Source organism: Dasypus novemcinctus, chromosome 7 (genome assembly GCF_030445035.2).
Source record: "Dasypus novemcinctus isolate mDasNov1 chromosome 7, mDasNov1.1.hap2, whole genome shotgun sequence".
Taxonomy (NCBI): Eukaryota; Metazoa; Chordata; class Mammalia; order Cingulata; family Dasypodidae; genus Dasypus; species Dasypus novemcinctus.
The window spans coordinates 65,828,365-65,855,562 of NC_080679.1; the positions used below are offsets into that span (position 1 = coordinate 65,828,365).

The following is a 27,198-nucleotide window of genomic DNA, read 5'->3' on the forward strand; positions in this document are numbered from 1 at the left end:
GCCTTAATGCTCAAATTTGGATCAATCGTTTATCTTTTCCTTTCCAGCCCTACCCTAAAATTTTGTTGTTGATCTCTGACATTTTGAATCATAAAAGCTTTTAAAGAAGTATATCTATCAGTATCACACGGTCAGTCTATACCCATGTCGTTTGATTTTGAGCATTTTTATATAGTGCATAACAAAACAGGAGGATGACATTATTGCAGTTCCCACCTTTAACACTGTGCTAGTCAATTTATTAATACACTTTTTCTTCCTAAGATTAATTTTTAGCTCTTATGTTATTTATTTGCTTCCTATTTTGATCCATTTTTAACTTTTTAAATTTATTAGTTCACTACGTATATATTTGGAATTACATAATTTCTTAGAAATCTACCCTACCACATTTTACGAGGCTCAGGACAAGGGAAGTTGGTGACTAGATGATTCAAGTATCTAATACTGATGTATCTTTAAAAATTTAAAGGGTACCAAACTCATAAACATTTCTTTTTAAAATGCCCACAAAATGTTTTTGTTTTTTAAGTAATTCTCCTGGTGTTCTGGAACCTGAGTAAATATAAACTGCACTGGCCTCTCCCACCACATTTCCCTTCTCTAATCTCCTCTCTGCAGCTCCTTCATACCCATCTCAGAACAAACACAATCTGCATTCAGAACAGGACCTTTTACAAGTTGAATGGAGTTATTTTGGGTGAGTCATTGAAAGCACAGTACAAAACCTTTCCTCACTCACCAGAAATGCATTTTTTAAATAAAGCCAAAGCAAACAAGGCTTGGCAAGTTTTAGGGGTAGATAAAATGGGAAGAGAGGGGGGTTTCTGCCAGACTCAGACAGGATTCTGGTAAACAGTTTTTTGACTATTTTTCTGCATTGCAATCTACCAATTCCCCTTCTTATCATCAATTGAAAAATACCTGTTTCATAAGCAGCAGGTTGAGCAGGTAGAACATTGAAATTAGGACACGCCATTTCAACTAGCACTGTGATGATGAGCAGAACTAGTAGATCCATAACAGCCCTGAATTAAAGAATTGGTTATTCTTTAATTCAGAAACTATAAAATGCATATAGTTAATACTTCCTTTCTTCCGATTAAATCAAGTTTTGATAAATAATAACTCCAGGCAATTTTGAGAAAGTTACTATGGGCAATTCTTTAAAATTGCTATTAAAATGATTGAAGTCCCATGGGAGTTATTCAAATGATAAAATATTAAAGGAAATAGAGCTATAGAGACAGAAAGTAATAAGCCAGTTCCCAAGAAACATTTAAAATGAAAGTATTTTAATGAATTAAACATCTATACAATGACTAGATAAATTCTGGACATTTAGCACGCAGATTGTAAAGATCTGTTGAGTCCATGTACATTCTTATTTATCTATCTATTGACATATTACTACTCACCTTCCAGCCTGCAGGGAACTTTCTAGCAGAAATACAAGTGATGAGTTTTCCACCATCTGCTACAGATCACTTGAGACTCACATCTCTTGAATGAGGAAAAACCTGGAGTAACAGGAAGATATGCTTGAACACATAATGGTAACTCAGAACTTTTGCTCTAAGATTTGATAGTCCTTAAAATCACCTTGAACACAGGTTGACCCAGTACACTATTGTGAGTTAATTAATATACCCCATAGGGAGCCTTGCAGTTAGAATGGTTGCCTATTCACACAAAGCCCACCCCTAAATTGTGGGAAAAGCCAGGCAGCACAGGATTTAATTATGCAAGTGTTCTCCTTGAACCCCCTGTACATTATCAGCTTCCACAAGCCAAGGGGACAATTATTGTCGGTAAGTAGAATGAAAACTCCTGTGTTTGAAAGCTAAACTGGCTGTGGAAGCACTAGGGTCATAATAAACAAACAGATATTTCCTGCTATACTGAAGAGTCAAATGAAGTATTCCGGTTTCCCACATTTGGGGGAATTTTAGTCCTCTTTATTTTTATGGTTAAGTAGTTGTTTTTAAGTTATAAAATAATATTCATGCAGTCTTCAAAGTTTATCTTGTCCATCTAAGAATGATTTTTTATCTCTTTTGGTTATATTTAAGTATAACCTATTTAGAGCAAAAGTTAAAGGGACTTATTATCTACTTGATAAGATACCTAAACTAAGAACTCCCCAATAATTTTGTTTCAAACAAACAGAAAAGTGAAGCAAACCTCCATAAAAATGTCTTTGGGACAAAAAAGGTTTATTACAGCTGTCAGGTAGCATATTTGATCTGGATTACATTAGTACTAGTCAAGGAGCTCAGAGTTGCATTTATTAATAGACTTATTAAATAAAAGAACAACAGGCTAAAGGTCAGCGCACAGGTTGTTTTGCTTAATTTAAAAAAATCTCCTTAGTCCATGTCTTTCCATATTTTGTAAATGATTCAATCCAAGTTGGCACCTTTAAACCATTTGAATACTGTAATTGCAGTAGTGCAGATATTCAGTTTGGAAAAGGGCTATTAGAGGAGCAGTTATTCCCATGGAGCCAAGGACATAATAATGATAATAATGGATACTTTTTATTGACCATTTGCTTTGTGCCAGACACTGTATTTAGGGCTCCATTTACAGTGTCTCGTTTATCACAAAAACTTTATATATCAGGTGATTTTATTATAGGTAAGGAAACTAAGTTTCAAAGATGTTAATACTTGCCCCAGGCCACACACTAGTAAGTGGCAGAGCCCTAACTGTAACTCCGCCTTTCCACTTGCGATTTGAAATTCCAGGTCTGTTGTTAGAGAAATGTTAGCAATCAGTCTCATTATACCGAGGGGATTCTTCATTTACTGTTGATGGGCAGAGGACTGGTGTGACCCATGAGAAGGTGGAATCCTGGGGAATGGAATACCTAATACAGCTCCCCTATTTTACAGGAAAGGAAACTACTCAAATTTGAAGTAGCATGCCCAAGGTCAGCCAACTAGTTTCTAACAGAATTGGGACAAGAACCTACATCATCAGTTCAGTTGTGCTTCCCAGTCTACACACAATACTTTCATCAGGAAGCTTTGGGCAGCAGTTACAATAATTTTAACATTTTACCTTGACCATATCAGTGTAAATCATACACGTTTCTCAAATATATTTTAGCAAACCTGTTATGAGCAAAGCCATTGCAGACAAAATGAATACATTTCAAAGGCATTCAACATCATATAGATATAGGGATATATTCATTCATCAGCCAGGCAGTTGTCTTATTCCCTACTATCACTGGAATGACTGCCTTAGATCTCCCACTTTTCCTGATGAATAATTAGCTCTACCTTAAGATATGTATAGTAGTGTTGTTTAATGTATCTTTTAAATGTAATCATGTACCAAAACATGATAAGTGTATTTCAGCAAAGAAAATGTGTATGTAATAGAAATCCAATCTGGGTTGCAGGCAAAAGAATGTTCTTTTCACATGAACCAGGTTATCTCCACAGCCCTGCAAATGTTGAAAAAGGCAAAAATAGAAAAAACTACTTTTATCAAATCTTCTGAAAAGCCTAAAACTCAGAAAATGGGAAACAAAGATTTTAGCATCCAGGCTTCTTGCCAGCATGTAATATTAACATTCCTCAGTAAAGTCAATATTTCAGGGCCTAAATTTGTTGCTCAATATAGCTAAATTCTGGAACAAGGCTGGGGAAAGTAAGAATCCCTGTAAACTTGAGTATGTTAATCAACTGGTGCTTGCATTCTCCCGGCCTAACATCCACTAGACACAAAGGGCCAAGGCTGTAACATCCTTGGCCCAGCTACATTCTTATAGTCAGAGGATTTCCCCAAGGCGGTTCATGGTACATGATCAGAATGAGGGACTTTTGTCTCTCAGCCTAACATCTGTCCTTCCAATCAGCACATCTAAGCTGCTAGGCATAAAGACCTGAAATTTTAAGATTTCACCTAAGATTTATTTAAAAATTTATCTTGAAGAGAAGCTTTTCCTAGCAGGAAAGTGGCCATGGAAGTTGGAATCCGCTAAGGAGTATATAACAATTCACCTACCGAATCAACTAGCCCTGAAAATGGGGAGAAATTTTTTAATTAAAAATTTAAGAAGCTTTTCCTAAAAGACAGCAATTCAGCTACTAATGTGATTCAGCCACTACATGATTATATACTACTGTTTCAATGTATCAATATATGCCCATGAATTAACACATAAGAGATGGGTACACTGATATTATCAAATCATCTCCCAAAAGTTGGTTTTTAGAGAACCACACTGTGATTTGTGCAATGGCAACTGCCTAAATTGATTCTCAGAATGAGCAAAGACATGAAATGAGATGCACTATCTTAGGTAATTAATCTTCCTAGGCACTGGTAAATATATAACCCTGTAGCCTTTTTACTTCAGATCGTGAATATGATCCAAGGGAAGCTATAACTACCAGACATTTGCTTTTAATCTCAAGGGCACTGGAAATTGATTAACTGACAATTGAGAGTCAAAGATGTATAATAGCTTACCCATGTAGATGAGTAAGTCATCCTGGCATGGATTTTTAAACATTATTTGTAGCTCTATTTTGTCCCTACTCTTTCTTCTTCCATTTTTTTTTTTGGTCAATACGTAATATTTTGTTATATTTGCTGTTCCTTTTATGCAACATGACAAGGAATAACTAAAAATATTGGAAAAAATATGCAAATTATGTTTACTGTTCAATTATGTACATTCATGGAGGAATTTTAGGAAGGAAATGAACAAAGATGTTCTGTTAAAATGGCAACATTAAAGCTCACTTTTTTCTTTTATTTCCCAAACTTTTGGCAATATATTTACAATTTAGGGTGGAAAATTTATTTGAATTTCAAAAACTCTAGTTATATGTTCCAGAAGTGGTAAGAGTGTGGGAAGTTTATATATGACCTTATGCAATATACTTCAGTTGGATTATATTAAGGCAACTGGGAAAGTGTCATAAATTGAGGTTGGAATGGTAGATGAGAGCAGAATTTCAAAGACCTTGGTGTGCTGTGCTAAGGGACTGTTATGTTGCCAGTGGGAAGCTGGAAGTAGATTTGAGTTTTTAACTAAAGTGCTTTATTAAAAAATAACTGGTAAATGTGGTCTCGCTAATATGAACTAAATATGAAGAATAAACACGTGGAGTTAAAACCTAGACTATGGGTTACTAGGAGATAGGATGAGGACTGAGAAGGGGTAATGATGCTTAAAGTATGTAGAATATTCAAATAGCTTTACTGGAAATGGTTAGAGGTGATGATAGCATATTATAGTGAGTATAACTAACATGGCTGGTTTATAAATGGCATTGTGGCTGAAAAGAGTAGTCTAGAGATGTAAATGTCAATTGAAAGAAAACTAGAGAACAATATAGGGAATAAATAACACAGTGAACCCAGGGATGGGTAAGGATTGTGGTTAACAATACAAATACAAGAATGTTCTATGAACTAGAACTTTCATACTTTTACAAGATGGTAAGAATACAGTGATACATGGGAAAAACACAGTTAGTGTAACTTATGGACTAGTTAACAGCAATATTGTAAATTCTTGCATCAATATCAAAAAAAGTATATCAACTGTAAGGGTCAATAATAGGGGATATGGGATTTTTTTCTTTTGAACTAAGGAAAACATTCAAAGGTTTCCTGGTGTGATAACTGCACAACTCCAATGAAAGTGAGAGCCACTGAGTGTACACTCTGAATAGAATGTACAAGGCATGAGACTGTATAACACAGTGAACCATGTAGTGGAAGATGGCACATTTGGTTAAAAGTACAAATATGAGAGTATTCTCTCATGAACTATAACAACTGTACAATACTAATACATAGTGTTAGTAATAGGAGGTATATGGAAAAAATATACCATAGTTACTGGTAATTGTCTGATCACGTTCTTTCATAATCTGTAATAAATGTTGCACAACATTGTAGGGTGTTGGTGGAGGGATGATGTATGGGAATTCTACACACTATGCATGATTGTTTTGTAAGCTCATAGTTCTCTAATAAAAAAAAATTGGGGAGCAGGTGTAGGCCATTGGTTTGAGTGACTTCTTCCCATGTACAAGGTCCCAGGTTCATCCCCAGTACTTCCTTTAAAAATATAAAATAAATAAAATAAAATAAACTGGTAAATATATAGGAGAAAGAATAGTTCTTGGGAAGTCCTCAGGCAAGGGAACCAGTTATGAAGCTCAGTAGTAGTGTGTGTATGGTGGTGACGGTGGGGATTGTTGATAAATTCATGAGTTAGAGCAGGAGATGGGGAGTTATAAACAGATTTGGCAGATTAGAAATGAATAGGGAAGAAGAACCAGGATGACCCCCAAGGTTTGTTATTTACTTTAGGTTAAGTGTTGATGTCATTCAATGTGAAAAGAATTTCGGAGCTCAGTATTGGGGTTAATTTGTCTGAAGTAAGGAGAACAAGAAGGAAGAAAGGAAATGAGCTCATTAGTACTAGTCAGCCCAAGGGGTGCTGAGGCAAAATACCAGAAATTGTTTGGTTTTATAAAGGGCATTTATTTGGGGTAGGAGCTTACAGATAGCAGGCTATAAAGCATAAGTTCCTTCTCTCACCAAAGTCTATTTCCATGTGTTGGAGCAAGATGGCTGTCAACGTCTTTGAGGGTTCAGGCTTCTTTCGTTCCTCTGGGCTCAGCTCCTCTGTTTTCTCCACAAGGTCAGCTGTAGACTATCAGGTGAATGGCTCTTTCTCTCTCCCTGGGGTTTCTGCTGTGTCTAAGGAGCCATCTCTATTCCTCTGTGTTCTTCTCCTGGCTCAGTTCCTCTCTTCCCGGGGCTTGCCTTTCTTTCTACTGCGTGCTGACTTCCTGGGGCTCCAGGTTAAGACTTCAGCATCAAACTCCAACATCAAAACTCCAACATCAGAAACCCTCAACTCTGTCTTTGTCATGCCTTTTATCTTGAGTCCCCACCCAGCAAGGGACAGGGACTCAATGCCCTAACGAAGTGGCCCAATCAAAGCCCTAATCATAACTTAATCACGCTCAGGTACAGACTAGATTACAAACAAGATCCTGTATCCATTTTTGGAATTCATAACCATTTCAAACTGCTACAGACATATTATATGAGGTGCTTATAAGATAACCTGATGAAGATGTAGCCCCAAGCATGCAGAAATTAGTACAGAGCTGGAGCTCTGCATAAACGTTTGGCGTAAAGATTATGTGTATATGTGTATAGATTCGGAGTTATGAATACCAGGCAGCCATCCTTCTCTATGATCCTGGTCAGCTCTGTTCCTTATTTCCCAAGCAAGCTATTCCAAGTCCACTGAAGCAATAGTTATCAGTGACCTCTAAAATGCCAAATTCTGTGAATATTCTTCAGCCTTCATTTTATAGGTATTTTCATAGCTTTTCACAGGATTGGCTACTCTTGTCTTTTCTTCCTTGACCCTATATTTTCTGCTCCTCCAACTTCTCAGTCTCCTTCACTTGCTTTCATTCTTCTACTAGCTTTATTGCTCTGTTCCTGAGAATTCCTTCCTCCTCGGTTCACCCACTCTTCCTAAGTGAGAGGACAGTTGTAAGATGAGAGAGGGAAGGGGTACATAGCCTGTTGGGTCTGTAGGGCATTGAAGGGCTTTTACTTTTAATGTGTAAGATCAGAAGTTATTTGGGGTATGCTGCAGAGGGGTGTCATGATCTTACCTATTTTAAGGACTAACTCTGGCTGCTATAGGTAGAATAGACTTAGAGGGTAAAGAGGGAAGTTAGGAGAAAACCTAGATGATTTGTGAAATAATCTAGGCTTAGACTAGAGTTGGAGCTGTGGAAATGATAAGAAATGGTGGAGTTATGGGTATACCTTGAAGATAGAGCCAATAGGATTCATTTATGGATCAGGGGTGGTATGTAAGGGAAAGAAAGGCGTCAAGAAAAGACTCTTTTTTTTTTTTTTCTTTACCTGAGCAACTGGAAGACTCAGGTAATAAAGCTGAGATGGTGAAAACTTCACTTGGATTAGGTTAGGGGAATCAAAGTTTGTTGAATGTGTTAAGTTTTAAAAACCTGTTAGACATCTAAATGGAGATGTTCAGTAGGCAGTTAGATATATGAGTATAGAGTTCAAGGGAAAATCTGGACCAAATTTATATTTAGGAATAATCAGCACATAGATGGAATCTGAAACTAAAAAACTACTTGGGACCCACTTAAGAAGCTGGTAAAGAATGAGAGGAGATGTCCAAGGACTGTGTTTTGTGGTACTCCATATTTTAGAGGCATATAAATGAGAAGAATCCTGCAAAGGGGTCTGAGAGAGATCAAGCAGTGAGAGCCAAGAGAAAGTGGTGCTCCAGGTGCCAAGTGAAAAAAAAATTTAAAGGAAATGATCAACTACAAATTTCCTGAGAAGCTGATAATGATGAAAACTGAGAATTGACCTCTGTATTCAACAACATAGATGTTATCACTGATCTTAACAGTAACTGTGGTGGAATCGTAAGGAGAGAAGCCTTGACTGGAGCAGGAATCTGTGGGTCTGATTCCTTTTAGAAGAGGGAAACAGGAAACAGCAGGGGCATTCAAACTAAAACAATTAATTGGTTAACATAGAACAAAAGAGCAGGAAAGCCATTAGGCAAACATATTGTCATTCAAAATTTTGATCCCGTGCCTGGGTAAAGCTGAGAAAGAGGCAATTTCTTAAGTTTCAGTTCCTCTGAGTTTATTCCCAATTAATTTTATTGTTAGACCTTCTTACATTTTTTACCATTCCTCAATAAGCTGTACTGAGAGAGGAAAAGGTAGAAACAGTAAATACAGACAAACATTTTAATATTATTTATATATATATATATATATATATATATATATATCTGATGAAGGGAAGGATGAAATAGGAAAAGTAGGTTAAAAAATACAGGGTTAAAGAAGGAATTTTGAGTATTTTTGTAGGGGTAGTTGCATGGGAATAAAACATGCTTATGGGCTAAATATAGGAACAAGTAGAGAAAAGGTTAAATATGGGAAGCGGATGTGGCTCAACTGATAGAGCACCCGCCTACCATATAGGAGGTCCAAGGTTCAGTACCCAGGGCCTCCTGCCCACATACAGTGCAACAGCACCTACATAGGAGAGCCCCATGTGCAAGGAGTGTGCCCCGCAAGGAGAGCTGCCCTGCATGAAAAAACGCGCTCCCCCCCACCCCCTGCAGGAATGGCGCAGGAGAGCTGATGCAGCAAGGTGATGCAACAAAAAACACACAGATTCCTGGTGCCACCTGACAAGAATGTAAGCAGACACAGAAGAACACACAACAAATGGACACAGAGAGCAGACGGGGGGGGGGGGGGGGGGGAGGGGAGTGGGGGATGGGGAGAGAAATAAATAAAAATTAAAATCTAAAAACAAAACAAAACTATATACATAGTGCCTGTGCACAACAGCACTGAGCATGGGCCAGTTTACCACACAGGTTAGGAATCCCTGGGTATTGAACCCTGGGCATGCAGGGTTGAGTTCCTGCCCCCTTGGTGGGCTATACAAACAGACACTTACTCAAGGAGAACACAGAAGATACATGGCAAAAAAGAGAGGTCCATAGACACGGCAGAGGAGAGAACTTGATCCTGGGGCCTCAGAGAGAGATAAGTCATTCACCTGATAGTATGCAGTTGAAGAGACCAGAGTCCTGAGCAGCTAAGAAGGCCCAGAAAGAAATGAGTCCTCCAGCCTACAGCTAAGACACACAGAAGATGCTGGGTCCATGGAGCTTTAAGAGAGAGGAAGGCTGAACCCTCACAGCCATTACCTGTCATCTTGCTTCAACACATGGCAACAGACTTTGGTGAGAAAAGTAACCTTGAGTTGGACTCTTTAGGGCCTTGTACTGTAAGCATTTATCCCAAATAAATACCCTTTATAAAAGCCTACAGTTTCTGGTACTTTGCATCAGCACCCCTTTAGCTAATTAATAGAGGTGGTCTGGCTCCAGAACATATACTCACAATGCTGCCTCTCTGTGGTCAAAAATTATAGAGGGCCCACTCAACAATATAGGACTTAGCAGGCTTAGGTACATAGACGTTGAATTTGAAAAGACAATTTCTTAGATGCATCCAGCATAGGCATCCAGAGGTTAAGTGTGATGGAAGTTTGAGAGGTCCTGGAAATTGAGGATGCTATTCCAGGCTGGTGTGGTAATCTACAGAATGCAAGCTAGATGGGAAAAGTAGGGAAGAAAGGAGGGAAGCAAGCTTGTAGAGGTGCTCAGATACTTGACTCTACTATTTTCCCAAGGTTTAGATTCCCTATGAAGTCAAAGAGCTAGTTTGATAGGAATAAGGAAGAGGGACAGTTGAAAGATGCAGGAACTCAAATTAAGACAATATGATTTTGAAGTGTGATTATGGGAGGCGAGGGGTTTCTGGGGTTGAGAAGATAGTGCCAGGGGTTGGCACTGGTGGTAGATTCCTGAAGTCCAAAGCATTTAAATGCCTGTGGTGGCAGAGGAGGTCAAGAAAGGATGAGGGTATTGGGTGGAACATCTATATAAATATTGAAATAACGCATGAATCACTCAGGATGAGACAGGAAATAGGGTGGAGAAAAAAAAAAATGGCTGCAGAAACCAGTGGATTGCACTGTGAGTTTGAGAAGCAACCGAAAGTTAGAATATGTCGAGACCAGATTGACATAATGAGCAAAACAGGCAGTGGAAGTCACCCAGGCCAACTTTCCTTGTAGCTCCTCCCGCCTCTGTGAGTGTGATGGAGAAACCAAGGTTGCCACACCGCTAAGGAGCCTAAACTGGCAGCATTCCTGAAGAGACTTTAAAGGAGGTGAACTTCTGAAATGATTAAAGCTTTAAATTACCTCAGAGGTCCAATGCATTAGCAAAGTAAACATTACCACAGATTAGTTTATCTAACCCATTAAAACCATTATCAGTTAGGTGTGACAGGGCCTGAGGATATGGTAAGTTTGAAAGTGGAAGGAGAAAGGGGATTTGGAGTGGTATTTAGCCATGGGCAATGTAAACACTGACTTCAGGTTAGAGGAAAGAACCACCAACTAAGGGACAGAGAACCTCCTAATGTGGAAAACATGCAAATGACCCTCTTCTTCCTTCAGGTCAGGATACTTGAGGAATTTTTTTAGTTATTTCTGATGCAGTGATATGGACTTTTCCAGGTTTAATCTAGAGCCTCAAATCCAAAATATAAATTTTTTACAGAAAAATGAAAAGGACACAAACGTCTGCACAAATATTTGTAAATGAAAGCTGTCCAACTTCCTATGCTCTGGAATCGGAAGACTGGCTCCAGCACCTACTATTACAGAACAAAGTAGTTAATATTAGACTAAATTAGATTCTAGCCAACAAAATTCAGATTTTTCTCGGTGCCCTATATTGTGTGTTGCCTACCAACTATCACCCCTCCACCTTCTTCCTTACCAACGGAATTATTTTTATGTCACTGGATATTAGCATCTATACATCACACTAAGAGCTATGGCAGCCATCTTGTAATCATGAGGGGATTTAGCCTAAGAAGGCAAACCTAGATATTGACAGGGTTCCCAGTTTGGAAAAGAGTTCAGGGCATCCAGTTAAATAAACAAATAATATTGCATGGCATATACTTATTCTAAAAAATTATTTGTTATCTGAAATTCTAATTTAATTGGCATCCTGTATTTAATTTAGCAACACTAGGTGCTAAGAATAACAAAATGGAAAGTTGGAAAGATCCCAAGTCAATGATGAAGTAATTGAATTGTTCAATTAGCCAATCCTTGAACCACCTCAATTAAAACCTTTTCAATATCAGACACATTTTCTTACTGACAAGCCAGTTCTTGTGTTTTTCTGTTACTTGCAGCAAAAAGCATCCTAAAAACTACAGTTTTTATCATCCCTTTCATTGAACAAATTAAGAATATATATTGTTCATTCCTAAGTATCAACTTTGAAATTCTAACTAGGGAAGCGGATGTGGTACAAGGGAAGCAGATGTGGCTCAAGCAATTGGACTCCTGCCTACCACATGGCAGGTCCCTGGTTTGGTTACTGTTGCCTCCTAAAGAAAACAGCGAGCTATCAGGATGGGCAGGAAAGAAGAGATGACACAACAAGAGACACAGGACAGGCAGGAGAGAAGAGCTGACACAACAAGAGACACAAGAAGAAAAAAAACACGAGTGACCCAGCAAAGCAGGGAGCAGAGTAAGCATGGGCCAACTCCACACAGGTCAAGGAGGCCCAGGATTTGAACCGCAGACCTCCCATGTGGTAGACGGACGCCCTAACCACTGGGCCAGGTCCACTTCCCCTAACTAGTATTTTTAAAGCTCTTTTTGAGTATGCTCTTCAATAGGAAATATATCTATTTTTAAAAATTCATATTTTACATCTTTCTGTGATATTCCATAAAAAAATATTTTTGCAAAATGCCTAACATTAATTTCTAGGCTTTTATCATGATAGCTATCTACAGTGACATCATTTTAAATTTGGGTCCCCATGATATTTATTAAACTTCCTTTTCCTTATGCATGTGGTAATGCAATGATTTTCAAATTTGTTTTTAACAACAGAATCCTTTTTTAAAAAAACTAATTCTTACCTAGAATTTCAAATACATAAAACAGATACAGGTAGAACTTTCTCTACTTAAAGAAAGTGCAGTGTGTATTCAGAATTTCAAATGTATAAAACAGATGCAGGTAGAGCAGCTTGACTTAAAAAAAAAGTGCAGTGTGCACAGGGAAGAGGATTCCTGCCTTTTGGCCCTTCCCTCACCCTTCCATGGTCCCTCTGGTAGCGCCTGTAACTTCTTGGAGGAATTCTGGAGATACTCTGTAGAAACAGGAGAAACCACAGCCTTAACTCTACCACCTTCACTCTACACAGGCTTAAGCAAATTTCTTTCCTCCACTTTTCAGCCTATGAACTTGATCTTCTAAGGTTATTCACATAAACTGAAAAACCCCATAAGGCAGGCAGTGCTCAAAATGAATGAAAACAAGATTCTTTCCTAGGCTACTTTGATGTTCTATTGTTGTACTAGTCAAAGTTTTTTGAAATTTTCTTAGAAATAATTTGGTTTATAATTTGTGATCAAAAATTAGAACCTAGGTTTTGATTAAAGATTTAAATAATTATTATGATTTATTTAGATTCTGGTTTGTGGTTCTATTTTATTATGAGTAAATTTCAGTTTTGCAAATTCTGCTTTGAAGTAGCATTTCAGCAAGAGTAACCAAAGTTTGCACTCAACATTCATAACTTCTAATTTTCTGAATTACTTCAAGGAAGCAAGCAGTGTAACACAGTGTTCCTACATAGAAACTATCTAGTAAAATATCATTCAGATATTTGCTTTGGCAGTTGTTCACTTAACAGAATATGTGAAGAGATATACAAACCCAGATCAGGCAAATACCATTAAAAAGTACTACAATTCCAGTTAAAATATATTGGTAAAATTATAATATTTCAGTTCGGCTATATTTTAAAACCATTTCTACTGGGCACTGTTTCATTTGTAAATGAGAAAAAAAAAAGGCAGGCAAAATATCAAAATAGTAGTTCCACTTGATTCAGAGCAACCTGTGAAGTAAACTGTTGCTGCTTTTTAAATGTGGAGTAAAATATAACTGCCAATGTCTATAATTTTTTTTAGAATTCCTGGTTTACCCATCAGAAAAACTTGACTCAGCCCTCAACATAAAAGTACCTTTAGCTGTCAGTTTGGCTTGATCAAAATTGTTGCTACTGTTAATCTTTTACCAAAATTTTAAATTTTACAAAATAGATTGATAACATGAAAATCTCAGTAGACAACCCAATTCATTCATGTATATCAAATGTGTACATATATGTATATGTACGCATACCTATCTATATTTTAAATTATTTTTAAATAAATTTATTCCTTGTGAATTAAACTTTGCAAATATTTATGCAGTTTACCAAAATTTATTTTTTTACTATAGTGCTGTCATTAATTAAATGTCATGTAAAAGTTGTAAATACACTTAAAATAATAATCATTCAGTCGAGGTACATATTTAGTCATTCAATAAATAGTTATGGTGTGCTTTTGATACAAGGTGATTTACATGGCCCAGATAGAAATTGCGTGCTAAAATTTTTTTCCTTGTAGAAATTTGCAAAGAAGTAAGGACCACAACAAGGAACTGCAGTATAATAAGGTAATCATCATCTCAGTGGTTCAGGCAGGTGCTTCAATATTAAAATGTCAGAAGGTAAATGATGATGTATCAGAAATCTGAAAAACTTGAAAGAAAACCTTTTATCCCCTGGTACCCAACAACAAAAAACCTCTAAGGTGGAGCGGGTATAGCTTGGTCGTTGAGTGTCTGCTTCATATATACAGGTGTGGGGCCTGAACAGCAACAACAGCAACAACAGCAACAGCAGCAGCAGCAGCAGCAGCAGCTGTACCTATAACAGATAACTTGAGTGAGAAAGGATACAATTAAGTGTGCATTCTTCCTACAGGAAACAAAATGGGGAAATTAGCAAAATTGCCTCTTTTTGTCTAACGTAAATTAGGCAGAAGAGCAATTTATGAACACTTTTACATAAATACGAATTGCACTTATAAAATATATTGGTGATTTTCAATGATATCTGTGTTTTCAGTGTCTGTATTACATTACCAAAGCATATAGAGTATCTAGTGGAGGGCAAATGCATTGTTGGGAAAATAGATATGTACAAATCAAAATTATATTTTATAAAAGAATAGTTACACAATTCTGTTTTACAATGAAAATATTGCTTCATGACTTTATACAAGAACATTTTCTGGTACATAAAAATCCATATCTACAAATCAGCTCAATTAAGAATGGATTATTCACACAGTGAAAACATTCATTTATACAATACAACTAAATGGAAAGCATTCTTTTGATTTCAACATGATTTAATTCACACAAACTTAATTTCCTACAAAGACATAGGTTTTTAAAAATGGAAATTTGGAAACATATTTATTGCATGCCTACTCCATGCCAAAATGTGCTAAGTAATTTCATATACATTAATTACACAAACATTCATGGAACTATAAATGCAAGGGCAGATTATGATAACTATTATAATTATTTATGGCATTATGTATGATTTTCCAGTTTATGAAGCACTTTTACATCCATCCTCTTATCTGGTCCTTTCAAAAGTCCTGTTAGGGAAATGGAGCACTCACTACTGAAATTTAGCTGATCCAAGTGTTAGCAGATGGCAGGCTGACATCATACTGAAATTTTTCTACTCTAAATCCAGTGTTCTTTATATTATATAGATATATATTTATATACATCTTTATATATACACACTTATATACATAAATATTAAATTCAAAGAATAAGTATAATCAATATATAATGAGCTTAGCAAGGAAAGTTTTCATGGAAAATATAATCTTGAACTAACTCTTGAAGAGAGACAAAATTTGATAGGCCAGGAAAGAGGAAAAGGACAGCATGAATCAAGACACGGAAGCAGGAATAAGCAAACAAAAACAACAAGGAAGTATAAAACAGAAGATGTAGAGAACAACCCGATGGAGGTACAATGCAGTGGAGTAAGAGGCTAGGTAAGTACATTTGACACAATATGGAGTCACTGAAGAGCCTTGCCCAGAGAAGCAAATAATATAAGTGATTTTCAAATTCTTTTTTATTCAAGGAAACTTCCTTTCTTCAAATGCCACTTAAGCACAATCTTAACACGTTTTTTAAAAACCAAAGGGGAACTTTTTGCCTGGAGAAGCAATGAGACATTCCTTGTCATACTTTTTCTCCCTCTTCTGCAGAACCAACACGGAGCAGCTTTAAATGCATGGTTATAAAAAGATAATAAAAAGATAAGTCTGGCAGTGTGAGAGGAATGATTTTGACTTGGGAAAACCTGAAGGCAAGGGGAAGGGCAAAGAAGTAAGATAAGAAAGGAAGGGAATTAGTCTTTACAGAGTATTTAACAATCAAGCCTTTACATAGGACATGAGATTTATTCTTAAAATAGAACCAGCTAGAAAGCTATTGAAACCATTGAGGTGTAAGATGGAATGGAAGAGTTTCTAGTACCAGATTAATGGAGAATATCAAGTAAGGTTTCTTTCAGATTAAGTGAATTTAGGAGACAGTGCTTTTATTTGACTTTCTTAAACACTTTTCAAATTACAAAGGAATATGAGTAAATAGATACAACACACAGAAGATATATAATGGTTTTAAATTTATAGAATAGATGGTACCCATAAGCACTTGAATATAATTGCTATTGATAAAGCCTACAAGCAGTACAGAAAGTCCATAGAAAGAAACATTATTAGCCTTTAGGGAAATGCAAATCAAAACTGCAATGAGATACTATTTCACTCTCACTAGAATGATCACTATACAAAAAATGAAAACTACAAATGTTGGAGAGGATGTGGAGGACTAGAAACATTCATTCTTTGTGGATGGGAATGTAAAACAGTATAGCCACTGTGGAAGACAGTTTGGCAGTTTCTCAGAGAGTTAAGTATAGAATTACCTGGCAATTCTACTTCTAGGTATATACCCCCAAAATTTGAAAGCAAAGACTCGAACAGATGTTTGCAAACTGATGTTCACAGTGGTATTAGTCACAATTGCCAAAAGATAGAACCCGAGTGTCCATCAACCCATGAATGCATAAATAAAATGTGGAATGTGCATACAATGGAATATTATTTAGCCATAAAAAGGAATGAAGTTCATATACATGAGACTACATGGAAGGACTCTGAAGACATGTTGAGTGAAATAAGCCAGACACAAAAGGACAAATAATACATGATCTCACTGGCAGGAAGTAATTATAATAAGCAAATTCACAGTGTCAAAAACATTAAAATAGGACGGGGGTGAGGGTAGGGAATGGCGACTTAATACTTAAATTGTATAGGATTTCTATTTGGGATTATGGAAAAGTTTTGGTAATGGATGGTGGTAATGGCAGCACTGCCTTGTGAATGTAATTAATAGCACTGAAATACATATTTGATTGTGGTTAAATGGGGAACTTTTAGGTTGTATATTTATGTCACTTGAATAAAAAATTTTTTAAAAATCTATAGGAATGTACAACACAGTGAATCCTAGATTAAACCATGGATGAGTTAATAGTACAATTACAGAAATGTTCTTTCATCCGTTGTAGTAAATGTATCACACTAATGCAAGGTGTTAATGATAGGGTAGTATATGGGAACTCTGTATTTTTTACCTGATTTTTCTGTAAACCTGTAACTTCTCAAATAAATAATGGACTATCTGGGGGAAAGGCTAGAAAAAGCTCTGGGTATGTGTATATTCTAGTGGAAAAGCAATGCAGAGAAGAGGACTGAAATTGTGCTAAAATAACAAAACTGGATATTTGCACAGAAAAACTGTGTTATACAGTTGGGCTCTGGGCATTTGTCTCTCATCCACAATTTACATTTGTTTGGTTCACAAATGCAGGTAATTGTAGATCAGCCCTCACTTTCATTCTGTACCCTGGCAATGTATATAGTTTGCTTAAATTCTCAGTGCAGCTGACTATGTATCATTGTGCCAATCACAATTCAGAAAGCTTTCTTTATTTGCCAGGTATTGTTTGATTGTGAAAAAATAAAATCAAGTGACGCAAGTAGTCTTTTCTGTGGCCGTATTGTTTGCTGAAGCTATGATTGGATAAGGTCCAATAATACCTTTAAGATAGGCCCAGGCATAAATAAAAATGCAATGTGTATTTTGAAAAAAAAACTTTTAGAAAAACAACATGACTTTATAGCTTTAATTAACCTTAAAAGTCAGAGTCCAGACCACCATGTACAAAGAAAAAAAATTAAGGCCCAAGGAGATTGACCTGCGCAAGTTCACAGAACCAGTAATTGGCAAAGCTAGAACCAGAAGCCTTATGAAACTGTTGTTGCCAGCCCATAATGTGTTTCATACACCATACCCCTCCAAGTGAATTTACAAAACTCCCAGATGCCAGCAGTTTTAGCTCTGGCATATTCTAAAAAAATTTTTTTCTGTAAGCATCAATCTAGTTGCTGCCTAAAAGTAACTTTAGTGTCTGAGACATTCTGAAATTAACATTTTTAACTATTCTACTGAACCTTGCCAAATATTTTAGTCACATAGTTAATATCAGGTGTTGAACAAATTAGTTCATTTGAACAACTTGCTAGATTTTATCTGTCTGCTGTTCAGTTTCTCAGGTTAGAAACTAGGAAACACTTTGAGTACCTTTCCCATGGGGAGTTTTTTTAGTGATTATTAGGATTCACATCTAAGTAAATATATCTTATAAGAACATATATATTTTTTAAGATTTTATTTATTCCTCCCCCCCCCCCCCCTGCCTTGTTGTTTGTACTCACTGTCTGCTTTCTGTATCCATTTGCTGTCTGCTCTGTGTCTGTTCATCTTTTCTTTAGAAGGCACCAGGAACAGAACCTGGAAACTCCCATGTGGGAGAGAGGCACTCAATCACTTCAGCCACCTCAGCTCCCTGCTTTATTGTGTCTCTCATTGTCTTTCCTCTTTGTGTCTCATTGCATCATCCTGTTGCATAAGCTCACCACACCTGCCCATTAAGCCAGCTCCCTCTCTTGCTCATTTTCTCCGGAAGGCACCAGGAACCAAACCAGGATCTCCCATGAGGTAGCAGGAGCTCAATTGCTTGAGCCACATCTTCTTCCCAAGAACATATTTTTTTGAATATGCTTCATTTTACAGTGAGACAGTATAGATAATATTAGTTCAAACTGTTGCCCGGTCCAACCAGTTAGCAGTTTTTGCTCTCTTTTTTAACTGGAGTTGCTGGTTCAAAATCAGGGATTAGCAAAAATATACAAAGCCATTACATTTTTGTGTGTTAGAATTGCTCTGTGATTATTAACCCAATGTCAAGAAACAAAACAAAACAAAACACAAAGCCACAGCATCTCTCCTGGGAATCCTGTCCGTGGTGCATTTAAGAGTCCACTGCTGCCTTTCCCCTCGTCGCGACCTGATAGCAAGATGGGTCACCAGCAGCTCTACTGGAGCCATCCACAAAAATTCGGCCAGGGCTCCCACTCTTGCCACCTCTGCTCAAACAGACATGGTCTGACCTGGAAATACATTCTCAATATGTGCCCTCAGTGTTTCCGTCAGTACAGGAAAGGTACAATTTTCAAGTTGGATTAATTGATCTTCCTTGAACGGAAGGTCCAAGACATCTACCTTACTAAAACAATGCTAGGTCTTTGTATATAAAATAAAATTTTAAAAAACTAAAAAAGAAAAAAAAAGAGTTCATTCCTAAGAGCTGTGGTCATCAGTACCAGATGTTTGCATCCTCAAAGGTCTGTATCTATGATATGAAAGCATTTACTAATGTGTTTTTATGTATACTTTTATGCCAATAGTTCAAAATAAACCAAGCAAATATGTCCTCTATGTTCTTTTGCTCTCATTTCCAACTTTACTACTTACAAACACTAAATCTGAAATTATTTCTCATCTAATTTTAGTCTGGCAGATCTGAAATATGAGTTGAATTTTAGTTACATTCTCAAAGTTGTAATAAATTTCCTTCAAATTTTGACAATTGTTTTCAAAAACCTGTCTTGTTATATTTGTGTGTGTGTCTGTGTGTGTATGTATTTTTTAAAGGAGGTACTGGTCATTGAACCCAGTACCTCATGGGAAGCAGGTGTTCAACTACTGAGTTACATCCACTCCCCTATATTTTCATCTTAAGTTTTTATCAGAAATTAGAAAACTTTATACAACCTAATAATTTGTATCATTACATTAAACATGTTCTAATTATTAAAACTATCTTTCCCTTCCCCACAAAAACTATTTTTATTAGAAGGCAATACCAATAAAATATTACTTGCATGCATTATTATTAAAAATCTTCTATTCATTTCTATGCCAGATGCATTTAAAAAATGATAGATTCATGCCTCACTTTCAAATGTTCCCAGTTTAGGGGCATGGAAAAAGTATGGTATTTTTATTCATTCATTTTTTATTAACTCAATATTTAAAGTTTTAATATTTACTGTGTGCTTATTGTATGCAGTTTTATAAGAATTACAAAAGTTACTCAGCAAACAATGGCCTTAAGAAAATGGGAAATTATGTGAAATTTTTCTATAGTTGGATGCCAACAGTCTAGAAAAGTCTATTTTAGTATTGTTTATCTATGATTTTATGGATTGTCCATGAAACCTCCAAAAAGCATTCCTTAGAAATTATCTTTTTTCCATGCTTCAGATAATAATCTTAATTTGAAATTCCATTAAAAATTAGTAATAAAGAAATTCATCGACATTCTTTCATATGCTCACTCTTCATTACATTTAAGAAAGTCCTCACATAAATTCAGCCCTTTCATGATGTGATCTTATGAAATCTATCCTTGAGGAGTAAACAGATTCCCCAAATACATTAAAAATACATAACAACTGTTTTAACCACTCTCTCTACACCCTGGCAGTCACCATGTCATCCCATGTAAAGATGCTTATTGCTAATGGCAGCAACATCATCTGGTGTGGGCTTGTTTGGTTTTAATTAGCATTTACAGTTTAGATTTCATATTGTTTTTCATAAGACCATTTCATTTCAGCTTAAGCACTTTAGGGAAACAACCCAAAATGTTCTCTTTCTCTCTCTCGTATACACACACATGTACACACACATACTCAGAGATAGTATGGACCTTTTGTAATGTTCTGGTACCTGTGGATAAAAGAAAATGGTCACTAGATAATCATTCTATTCCTGAAAGTTCATCTGTCAGGCTAGCCTATCTGCAGACAGGCAGAACCATTTAAGAATTATAAGATGGCAATGGAGAATAATTTAGAATAAGAGCTACTTTATTTTCCAATTATTTTCACTAACTCCCAAGGCTTTCTGCCGCTCATTGCTTAGGTGGTTATGAGGTTGCCCTGACCAAGAGAAGATGCATAGGATTCTAACTATCCAGGTGGGTCTAGATACCAGAACTAGCTAAAATAGGCACCCCAAGTCAGCCTCCTGCTCAGCAGGAGACAACGACCCTCATTCCCATAGTGCTATACAGTAAGGACTGAGATGAAGTTGATCTTTGCTACACAGACTGGAGAACTATGACAGCTTTCCATGTCTTCCAGTGAGAGGGTTCAGTCTCATGATTTTATGGTGTAACATTATTTTTACTTGAAATATTTACATATGCATAGTCAGGTTATCACTGTACTGCACCCAAACACAAATGCTTTTTATGGCTCATTCTTTTGGATTATCCATAAAATCTCTCCATTAGATAAGGTGATCAATGCAGGGTTATATATTAAATTATCTATGTCCTTAAAAGATATTAGGCTAGAGTTTGGTATACAGGTGACATATATACACACACAGATTCCAGCTCTTCAACCCAGGCAAGAAAGGCTTCTGCTCTGGGCCCTGGGCTTCAGAGAATGCTGCTTGCCTTTCTCTGGCTACAGCCCTTTGAATAAGTTAGAGGGTACAGGAACAAAGGGTCATACCCACCCTGTTCCTGAGGCATCCTCCTTCTATACCTTCTCTGGAACCCCAGAATTCCCACACAAACGACCCTGAACCTGCGTCAGCTTCTTCCCCAAGTCCATTCCCAGGGGTGGACTGTTCTGACTATACGAAGAACCCTAGGCTTAGGAAGGCCCAGGAGCTTGGATCTGTGGGCAGGAGTCACATGCACACACTCTTGAGCCCTCTCACTGTGTGGGATGGTTCTGAGTGAAGGGAAAAGGGGACTGGAGTGGGCCTTCAAGCAGGCTTGCTTAGCACCAACGTTTTTTAATGCAGAACTCCAGGGAATTAAAGAATTCTAAACTTGAACATGCCTGAATTTATATATATATTTTAAGGCAGAAAGATTGAACACACTTCATTTTAAAATATTTGGCATGATTTATAACTGGATGTATTGTATGTGGGCTTCTAATTGTGTCCTTTTTCTTTCTATGCCCACCTATATTCAGGGAGGGCCTGAAGAGAGAGTTTATTTTCCCTAGAATTTCTGCTATGTGAATTTCCAAGAGGATCAAAACAGTCTCTAGATTTTCTAAGATGTACTTCAGACTGTGATTGCATATTGAGTCCACATTACAGTGAATTGCTTTTCCCAACATGTCTCAGCAGAACATTATACAGCCTGATTAAACAAAGCCTTCTTCCCACACAGCTCCACCTTCCTTACTTGGCAGAGCTTTAACCTGGTAACACCCTTTAAAGACCATCATCTCAGTCACACTTAAAGGAACTAAACATTAGGATTCAATAGAATTTTTTTAAGTGGAATTCTGTCTGACCACAAGGCAGGTAAAACTGAAGAAAAAGTATTCCTAAAGAAATATCACACTTTAAACTTTTCTTTCCACTCAATCCTCTCCTATTTTTTCAACAAAGGCCATACTAAATTAAACACACAAAACAAAAATACCAAAACAGAAATAAAGCTGAATCCCTGGGATCATTGTATATTTATCTCCTAATGCTTGCAAGGCATAGTAATTATTATTACTATGTAATAATATTTATTGAGAACCCTATACTGACAGGATACACTATGAGGTTATGGCAGTCAAGGGTCTGAGAAAATGCTAGGCAGGAGAAAATTGTTTTAATATGAGTTCGGGGTGGGAAGGATCATTTTACCTTGGTGGATAGGAATTGAATATATCTGCTGAAAAGGCAAAATGGTGTTCCATGACTGCATTTTCATTTTGTTTTAATTTTAATTTTTCACTGTATAGATGCCTCAATTAGCCGTCGTCCCGCTTGGTGATGTTTAAACTAACTGATACTTGATTTAGTTGTCATCACACAGAAATCAAGTGTATGTGCACCTAGGGGTATTCGGTAAATGTGAAGATCTGGGGCATTCTAGAATATTCCAAGTCTATTAAAGGTGATGGTATATCATCTTGTTTTCACATACATAGGCCACTAAAGATTTTCTCACTGGCTAAGGTAATCTGAAATAGAGATCACAAATGTGGGCCAGGAGGGACAGAAGAAGGTTGGGCATTGCTTTCAGGGTGTTACTCCTAAAAACTAATGACAATTTCAGAAAAGTAAGGGCTGTAAAATGCACTGCTGTTAGACATTGTCTTTGGGAACACAGTACATAGGCAACAACGTCTGATTTTCTAACATTAACTCCAGTGAGTCATGGAAGTACCACAGCCGTATGTGACATCCATGATGAACTGACCACATTATACACACCCAGTGTGTCATAGCTGATGAATCTCAAGGTAGGCTGTTCATAAATCATCCACATTCCTCAACTTACACCCCTTGGAACTGAGTCATCCCAATAGTGTTCATGGCATTTTTTTTAATGGTGGTACATTACTGCAATGTAATAGATATCATGGAATTTTACACATACAAGTGGTTAAAATGGGAAACTTTGTGATGCATATATTTATATATGTTAATAAACAAGTTATCTATCTGTGTGGGTTTTTATTTGAACTTTTTATTCTATTCCATTGATTAATTTGTCAGGTTTTTTTTTTCCAAAAAAAACCTGATAGGATTTTGACTGGGATTGCATTAAATCTATAGATTAAGGTAAATCTTTCCACTTATTTAGGTCTTCTTTAATTTCTCTCAACAATACTTTCATTTTCAGTGCACAAATATTTCACTTTGGTGGGGAAGGTTTATTCCTAAGTATTTCATTTAGTCCACAAACTATATCTTGGGAAATATCACCATAGGCATACAATAAAGTTGAATTGGATGGAAGTTGCAAAAATAGTACTTCTGCAAGATACTAAAATATAATGTAGGCGAATGTATTTATTTTGTTGTTGTTGTCTTACTATGTAAATTTATTTACTTTTGAAACATCTAAACTGAATCTTCACAGGTATGGTACAACATACAATCCATTATGGATAAATACTTCTGAAAAAGAAACTATAGTGAAATTAGCGGGATAAATACAGAAATTGTGCCATTTACATTAGAAATATATAAGGAGAGGGAAAAATTGAGCTGTGCCAAGTACATCCCACCTCAGGCCTTTGAGCTTATGTTCCTTCTGTGTGGAATAGTATTTCACACTATACCTTCATGAATAGTTTCCTATTGACTTAGAAAAATTTTTGTTCAAATGTTACCTTTTAATCAAAGAGAACTTCTCTGACCACTCCTTACATAACAGCACCCCTTTCTACATCACTTTCTACCCTGTTTCATTTTCTTCACAATGTGTATCACCACCTGACATATTATGTATCTATTTCTTACTGGGGGGGGGGGGGGTTCTCACTAGAACATGGTCCTTGAGGGCAGGGACAATGTTTTATCCTTTGCTCTTTGCCTGGCATTATATTCATGGCACATAGAAGGTCCTTAATAAATATTTGTTGAAGGAATAAATGGATGAATTTAATACTCTTTGAAGGTCAAGTTAATTACTTTGAACGTTTGTCCCCTATTTGTATTTAAATGTAGCAAATCATTTCCTTTGAAGAAAAGAAACAAACATTTTAGTTACATATTTTATTTAGTAAAAGGGAAAATGTCCACAAAATATGCAGAAGGAAAAAGAGATGAGCAATATGTTGAATGTAAGGTCATATTTACAGAACCAAATGTGTATATGTGAAGCCCCTCAAAGATGAAAGTTATAATGGTTATTAGGCTACTCAGTGGCAAATAGCTAACATAATGGCTAACTCAACAGCTTTGTTCTGTATGGTTTAAAACCATATGGAAGGGAGCAGATGTAGCTCAAGTGGATGAGCACCTGCTTCCCATGTACCAGGTCCTGGGTTCAATCCCCAGTACCTTCTAAATCATAAACAAAAACAAAACCATATGCAATTGCAACAAATGTTACTTGAACTTGTTGATATCTACATGCAAAAGAATGACCCCTATCTCAAAAGTAACTCAAAATGGGCCATATACCTAAAGGTAAGAACTATTAATAATAGGCAAAACATGGAAAGAACCCAAATATCCATCAACTGATAAAATTTCTAGAAGAAAACATAAGAGTAAAATGTTATGACCTTGAGTTAGACAATGGTTTCTGGGATATGATTCTAAAAACATAAGCAACAAAAGTAAAACATAAATAAACTGGACTTAATAAAAATTAAGCTTCAAAGGACACCACCACCGAAAGTGAAAAAATAACCCACAGACTGGGAGAAAATATTTACAGGTCATAAATCTGACAGGGGACTTGTATCATAGATAAATAGTTCAACTCAATAAATAACAAATAACCCAACTACAAAGAATTTGAGCAGACGTTTCTCCAAAGAAGATACACAAACATCCAATAAACACAGGAAAAGATACTTACCATTGTTAGTCATTAGGGAAGTGCAAATGAAAACAACACTAAGATAAAGCACTTCACACCCACACAAAAAGACAGACAATAACAAATGTTGGTAAGTAAGGATGTGGACAAACTGGATTCCTCATACATTGCTGATGAGAATGTCAAATGGTGGATCCACTTTGGAAACAGGTTTCCTCAAAATGTAAACCTAGGCTTAACCATATGACCCAGCAATTTCACTGCTGGTATATACCCAAGAGAACAAAATCTTGTACATGTATTTTCATAGCAGCATTATTAATAATAGGAAAAATGTGGGAATAATCCAAATGCCCATCAACTGATGAATGGATAGACAAAATTTGGTGCATTCATATAAAGAATATTATTTGTCAATAAACAGGAAGTACTAATACATGCTACAACATGGATGAACTTTGAAGTCATTATGCTCAGTGAAAGAAGCTGATCACAAAAGATGACATATTGTATGATTTCATTTATTTGGAATGGCCAGAAGAGGTAATTTTACAGGCAGCTAGAAGGTAAATTATAGGCTGCCTAGGGTTGGGATGGAGCAGTGGGAGAGGGAAAAAGGGGGAATGGCTGATAATGGGTTCAGGGTTTTCTTTTTGGGATGACCAGAATGTTCAAAAAATTAGAGAGTTGTGATGGCTGTGACAATTCTGAATACTAAAAACTACAGAACTGTACACATTAAATGGGTGGATTTTATGGTATGTGAATTATATCTCAATAAAGCTGTTAAAAATAGCATACGGGCAATTCAAGTAGGATCACAGCTCAATAGTAAAAATTCACCATTAATACAATGAAGAGCCATATGATAGAGTTATAGAGCATGAAACCCTTTCTTGAAGGGCTCATATTAACAAGAAAATATACTTATATCCTTCAGGGCAAGCTCTATTCATAGGCAGAGCAAGAGACAACATTTTTGGTATGTTTAAGAGCTGTTAAAAAAACCCTTTGCCCAAATTATCTCCTCAGGTTGTTTGCTTCAGGGTTTGAAATGCCTTTGGAATAAGTGATGAAGAATCTTATTAAAGTCGAAACACTGTATATGGAAATGCATAGTACATTAACTTATTAACACTCACAAGAATAAGCTTATCAATTTAGTTAGCCAGGCATTTTAGTAAGGTCCTGAAGGAATGAAATGTTAATTAAAGTTTGAGGAAAGAGAGAAAGATTTGATATATGGCACATTGCCCAAAACCCTGGATTTTACAAGCAAATCTTGAGAAACAACGAAAATGTGGAATGGCACTAAAGACTCATTTTTTTGTATGCCATAATTGGCCCAGCTTTCCTTACTTCTCTTGCCTTGTAAATCAACTCTGGCCATCCAGGCTAGATTGACACAATTTTACTCTTTTGCTGTTAAGTGTTAGTAGGCAAGTGGTAAATCCAGGATTGTAAATCACAGTCCTTGGCAGTGAAGAGATACTGAACTGTTTTAAGAAGGGGAGTGTCATCATTGGGTGCTTTAGAAATATTCTGGCTGCATTGCGGAAAGCAGGTTTGTGGGTTGCAAAACTGGGGATAGGGAGATAAAGTAGGAGGCTGCTACATGGTAAAAAGATCATGGTGGTTTGGATTAAGGTAGTGGCAGAGGGAAGAGTGGTGTTTAAAGGCAGAATCAACAGGGCTGGGGTTTGTGTACAGCCAGGAAGGAATAGAGAGAGAATGAGAGTAAAGCCTAGGTCTCATCCCACGGGCCTTCGAAGTATAATGCTCTGCGGCAACACTAATGGTGGTGGACCTTCAAACTGCAATGTTTACTACAAAGCCTTATAAAGGTGGGA

At 36.6% G+C, this 27,198-nt stretch overlaps 1 protein-coding gene across 7 annotated transcripts in view; it reads right to left on the reverse strand.

Annotated features, from left to right (window-relative positions):
- ITPRID2 (ITPR interacting domain containing 2) overlaps positions 1-27,198 on the reverse strand; it is an 87,753-nt gene that overhangs the window by 47,516 nt on the left and 13,039 nt on the right. For 4 of the 7 annotated variants that reach the window (XM_071216234.1, XM_058300547.2, XM_058300548.2 and 1 more), the window contains exons 2-3: positions 14,292-14,446; positions 1,419-1,520 (exon numbers count right to left, since the gene is read on the reverse strand). In XM_071216234.1, coding sequence (XP_071072335.1) covers positions 1,419-1,474 — 56 coding nt within the window. In that variant the 5' untranslated portion in view covers positions 1,475-1,520; positions 14,292-14,446. Of the gene's footprint in view, positions 1-1,418; positions 1,521-1,602; positions 1,880-14,291; positions 14,447-27,198 lie in introns of those variants that run through there. The other 3 variants (XM_058300546.1, XM_058300544.2, XM_058300550.2) reach the window with 3 other exon arrangements.